The sequence below is a fragment of the Xyrauchen texanus genome, chromosome 14, assembly GCF_025860055.1.
Source record: "Xyrauchen texanus isolate HMW12.3.18 chromosome 14, RBS_HiC_50CHRs, whole genome shotgun sequence".
Classification (NCBI taxonomy): Eukaryota; Metazoa; Chordata; class Actinopteri; order Cypriniformes; family Catostomidae; genus Xyrauchen; species Xyrauchen texanus.
Genome location: NC_068289.1, coordinates 37,911,097 through 37,917,096, shown reverse-complemented (window position 1 = coordinate 37,917,096; position 6,000 = coordinate 37,911,097). Strand labels below are relative to the sequence as shown.

The 6,000-nt window shown below is 38.6% G+C and overlaps 1 protein-coding gene across 1 annotated transcript in view; it reads left to right on the top strand.

Moving 5' to 3' along the window:
- Window positions 1-293: 293 nt before the first annotated feature.
- Window positions 294-6,000, top strand: part of LOC127654954 (inactive dipeptidyl peptidase 10-like) — a 47,173-nt gene continuing 41,466 nt past the window's right edge. Inside the window, exon 1 of the mRNA XM_052142538.1 lies at window positions 294-634. Coding sequence (XP_051998498.1) covers window positions 584-634 — 51 coding nt within the window. The 5' untranslated portion in view covers window positions 294-583. The remainder of the gene's footprint in view (window positions 635-6,000) is intronic.

Genomic DNA, 6,000 nt, shown 5'->3' with positions numbered 1-6,000 from the left:
TATTGATGAAGTACAGATGTGATCATACTGTATTTGATGTACAGATGTGATCATACAGTATTGATGAGCGCGTGCGTGCGAACTGGCCTGAGCAGCACCATGGACAGCGCTGCAAGCGCTTTATAAAAGCCACACGGAAACGTTAGAAATGAGTTCAAATACTCTTGAAAGCGTTATGATTTGTATTTTTTTTTCATACATCGACCCTCATTCAATCAGATCTCCAAGAGTTGTGTGCTAATAACTCGCCAAATTACTGGTACCGGCTCACGCGTCATCCTCCCGCCCCTCGAGCTGCTCTCTCCTTCCGTCGCGTCTCATTTGAGCATTTTTTATTTTCTGTCAGTTAGAATTCGACAGATTTCTGAATCAGAACATATCGATCACGCTTCTGCAAAAGATCCGAACGCTTGTTATCAATAACGCTCCGCGCGCTCCTCAACGGACACGGACGGAGATCACGCGCGGAGTCCCGATTGAACGATTTTGCGATCAAGAAAACGGCGTCAGAGGGATCATACACCATTTAGGATATTTTTAGGATCTCTCCTTCAGTCAGTGGAATCTAAAGCGAGGTTTAATCATGACAGCCACGAAAGAGCTGCAGAACCAGAGAGCGAATCCGCAGGACGAGGTAATAATTATCCTTTACATTACACAACGATTAATAAATACATGCGGGCTTTTTCAGATCTGTATCGTCTTTTCGGTCCGAATACGGGTAGATGTTGGTAATCGGTAGATGTTCTTGGCAGAAATTACGACAAATGGATCTCGAGCACGTTTTGTCATTTTATTCGGTTTATACAAACAAAACAATTTTCTACTGTCATGTTTCTTTCACTTTTATCGACAGAAGTTGCTCGTGAATTATAAGTTGTTCATTTTTGTTGGCAACAATTTCTTCGAGTGGCGCGCGTCGATTCTAATGAGGATTGGCCTCAGTGATGTGCACGCGCATCTGTTCAATCGGTCAATGTAATCAATAAAATCACGAGTCAGTCGAGATTCAAATCACATTAAACACGCTGCGACATTTTGGGCAAATCCGTCTGCTGGTGAATAATTGATCACGCGGCGCGTTCACGATCAAACGACTTTCAGTGACATCACAGCTGGTGATTACTTCAGCAAATCACAATGAAACACTGGTCTGCTTTTCTCCATCAGATCGTTATTGAATGATCGGGATCTTGTTCTGTAGTTGTGACAGGTTATATGTTACAACGCAACGATGATTAGATATCTGTTCAGAGATTTGTGTTTTCTGTCATTTCTTAATATAGGACACGTGACAGTTTGTTCCCCCGTGATATTTTTATTTCAATGCATGAACATCATGTGTTATATTCCAGCATATTGAATATATCCTCATGAACTGAAAATAAAGAATGTAGCCTATATTGTGTTAACACAGTTTTGACACATGCATTCAGGTGCAGTTATTTGGATGACACCTGTGCTGTGTGAGATTGTGTCTTTATCTCGCTCACAAGTCTTGTTCATGCAGGAAGTGTTTGTAACTTACAGTACCTGAAAGTTCAACTATTAGATCTAACAAACATGTTGTTGTTTTGTTCTTTTGTTTTCTCAGCTGCTTTTACTGTGGTGGTTTTTGATCCAGAAAATGTGGCATTTATTTGACTTTTTGACAGGCGGAGGCGCCTGTAACTCAGGTGATGAAGGTGTAATTAAGTAATTATAGATTTTGGTGCTTTCATATAATGTTTAGTGAAGGACAATCATCGTTTGTATATTATTTATATCCATGATTACTGTTGAAGTCAGAAGTTTACATCTTATTCAAACACATTTAAACTCAGTTTTTCACAATTCCTGACATTTAACGGTAGAAAACATTCCCAGTCTTAGGTCAGTTAGGATCACTATTTTATTAGAGAGAATAATTTATTTCAGCTTTTATTTCTTTCATCACATTCCCAGTGGGTCAGAAGTTTACTTAGTTTCACTTTGTCAGTATTTGGCAGCATTGCCTATAAATTGTTTAACTTGTTTTAGGAATCCTTACACAAGCTTCTCACAATAAATTGCTGGAATTTTGTCCCATTCCTCCAGACAGAGTGTCGAGGTCGGCATCAGATTGAGGTCAGGGCTTTGTGATGCCGCTCCAATATCTTGAATTTGTTGTCCTTATTTTGCCACAACTTTGGAGGTGTGCTTGGGGTCATTGTCCATTTGGAAGACCCGTTTGTGACCGAGCTTTAACTTCCTGTCTGATGTCTTGAGATGTTGCTTCAATATATCCATATAATGTTCCTTCCTCATGATGTCATCTATTTAGTGAAGTGCACCAGTCCCTCCTGCAGCAAACACCCCCACAACATGATGCTGCACCCCCATGCTTCACGGTTGGGATGCTGTTCTTCAGCCTTTTTCCCCCAAACATAATGATGCTCATTATGGACAAACAGTTCAATATGTGTGTCATCAGACCAGAGGACATTTCTCCAGTCAGATCTTTGTCCCCATGTGCACTTGCAAACTGTATTCTGGCTTGTTTATGGTGGTTTTGGAGCAGCGGCTTCTTCCTTGCTGAGCCTTTCAGGTGATGTCCATATAGGACTGGTTTTGCTGTGGATCTAGATACTCGTCCACCTGTTTCCTCCAGCATCTTCACAAGGTCCTTTGCTGTTGTTCTGGGATTGATTTGCACTTTTCACACAAACTATGTTCATCTCTAGGAGACAGAATGTGTCTCCTTCCTGAGCGGTGTGATGACTGTGTGGTCACATGGTGTTTATACTTGTGTACTATTGTTTGTACAGATGAACGTGGCCCTTCAGGTGTTTGGAAATTGCTCCCAAGTATGAACCAGACTTGTGGAGGTCCACAATGTTTTTCTGAGGTCTTGGCTGATTTCTTTTGCTGTTCCCATGATGTCAATCAAAGAGGCACTGAGTTTAAAATACATCCACAGGTACACCTCCAATTCAGTGCACCTCCTATCAGAAACTAACTGGCTAATTGGCTAAAGGCCATTTATTTTCTTTAATTTTCCAAGCTGGTTAAAGGCACAGTTAACTTAGTGTACAGAAACTGAACTTCTGACTTCATCTGTATGTCAACTATAAAGCAGTGCGCTGATGAAATGTCATTGTAATTCTGTTTCTGGATGCTGGAATATGAGATTATTATGGATTTAATTACTGGGTTATGGCTTTAATTGTGCCATCATTACTGTATAAATCTGAATCATTGTCATGTTTATGGTTCAGTGTTGTTTTTAACTGGGTAATAGTCCCATATTTTATTAGCAGGTTATGGAAGAGATCCAATAAAAACTGACAGTTGCTCTTTGTGATGTCACACAGTGCAGATCCGATTCTAGTTCTGCATTCAGAATAATAATAATAACAGGACAAAAATAGTTGAACTAATCCAAAATGTTAATGTTTCTTTGAATGTTTAGAAATATTGTTTCAGTAATAGATTCGTAAGGCCAACGGTTGGGATCTGCTGGACTTTTATATTTCTGACATTGTCCAGACCTTTAAATTATATACACATCAGAAAGAGTTTGTAAATTTATTTTTGGCAAGATGACATTGCTTTTGTTGACTTTAATTTATTGCATTGAATGTGTTTGAGGTCGTGTGAGGAAACAAGATCTACTGCTCATTCTCTCGGTTCTGTCCGATACAGTCGAGTTCTGTCAGATAATCTGTTCATCTCTTTGACCGTCCTAAATGTGCCCTGAGCAAGGTCAAAACAAACCGCCATTAAACATCTAAAAATAACACAATTCCCTCTATACACATGCAGACACTCACACTCGTCTGAAGGGTTGTTCAATAGATTATTTTAATCATCAACTCTTAATATCAAATGCTTTAAATCATCTGGATCTTCAAAGCAGAGGAAACATATTAATAATGAAATAAATTTGTTTCTGAGACGTTCCATGTTCAGTGACAGTTGTATGTTCTCTATGAGGACGCATCATGTGCCCTGTATGAGGACATGTTGATATTGTCCGTGAACACTTTCACTATTTACAGTGCACAGGAGAGTGTGAACAAGATATTACACACGCATAAGCTCATGTTGTGTCTCACTGATTATAAAATCAAATTAAATTACAATGAACGACCTTTCAATATGAGTGTGGAGCGGAGGGGGGCGGGGCCGGGTCGGAATATCGCGCGCCCGGTCCCCAATCGGCCTGATAAGGCGCGCGAGGGATAAAGGTGGCCGGTGACGATGGTTCGAGAGAGAGAGAATTACGGGCATGTCCGTCATGTGTGTGTTTGTTTATGCTTTTGGTTTAAGTTCTCATTAAATATGATTTATGTTGACAAGCCAGTTCCTGCCTCCTCCTTGCCCATCCTTTATCTGTTTTACAATGAGCAAAACAGACTGTGGATAAATGCTGTTATCCTTGAAATATTCACAAAAATGGAACCTTTAATTGAAGTAAAAAACAAAACATCTTCCACAATTAGACCCTTTCAGTTGTAAAATCTAACTAAAGTATATTCTCATCCATATTGTGATTAGGAAGAGTTAAGTGGTAACCCTCATATAATCATTCATTACTATGAGAAAGAGCCGAGAATACAGTAATGATATGTGACAAAACGTTGTCAGGAAATGGTGATAAGAAAACAGTTTTCACTGTCAGGTCAATAATTAAGATGTTTAAATCAACTGGAGATGTTCACAACTGGCCTGACAGATGATATGTGTCTGTATTGACCCCACATGGAGATGAGGACGGTGTGGATAGTCAAAGAATCTCAGGATTTTGTGAATATTTGGAATAAAAAACCAAGAAGATGAACAGCAGATATATTTTTACATACTGCTTTTGCTCAAACAAATCAATAGTGCCAATGTTAGTGTAGGACACTGTATATCACATCACTTTGTGTTGACTTGTGTTGTGTTATATTGTGTAGAAGTGTTGAAAATGTTTTTTTCTTTGATCTGATGAATAGTGATACAGAGTCGATCTCTCTTTCCAGCTCTATACCAAGAGAAAAGTGTTTTAATTGCAGCCATGAAGATATCTACTGAAAGCTTAAAGTGTAAAAGAAACCTGTGTGGTCATTTAATCTGAACACACGCATTAGCTGCACTCTAAAACTGCCCATGTAAATATTGGACTGAACACGTGTTGGGTCAAACTAGCCAAGCATGATGGGTTGTACATTTAACTGAACATGCCAGCTCATATTGATCAGTTCCTGGGCTAATTTAACCTCATAAATACTTGTAATTTTTATTACAGAAAAATCTGTATGTATAATTTCTATGTATAGTTTAGATGTATTTACTGTATTTATCTTTTCTCACTGATAATCCAGTTTTCTCCAGTTTGGTACAGATAAACCAGCAGTGGGTTATTTTGATCTTGGTTTGTTTGTGAGGGGGTTTATATGGTTTATACCATCAGTGACACTGATCTACTCACTAACCACAGTGGAAACAACAATTACCCAACACGCTGAAAATAACCCAACAAAACAACCCAGACATCATTTGAAAGCTTTTGAGGGTTATAACCTCGATTTCATAATTGTACAGTTTTGTTGATAATTCAGCAGGTGAATACAGGCCATTGTTAATCATAAAGCTATTTTTAGTGTTTGTGCGTTGTTAAAAAAGATGGGTCATTATTGAAACACTTTCTTATTTCTTTACAAACCAACTCCTGAATTCAAATATTCAAAAACTGAGAACAACATTAAAAAACAATCATGTTTTGTTCACCATGTGCAACAGATTGAGATCACGTGCCTCATAGCCAAATTCAATTGAAATGTTAACAATATAAAACACATATATACTGTAAGACACCTCGACACCTATTTCTTGAAATAAAAAAGAAACAAACTGAAACATGAAACGTTCAGCCATTCTACTTCCACAAACTGAGCTGTTGGATTAGCCACACCCCCTCTTTACAAAACACCACCCTCCAAAGATCTCAAACACACTTTATTGAGACCATCACAAGCAGAAACGGTTGTTAAATAC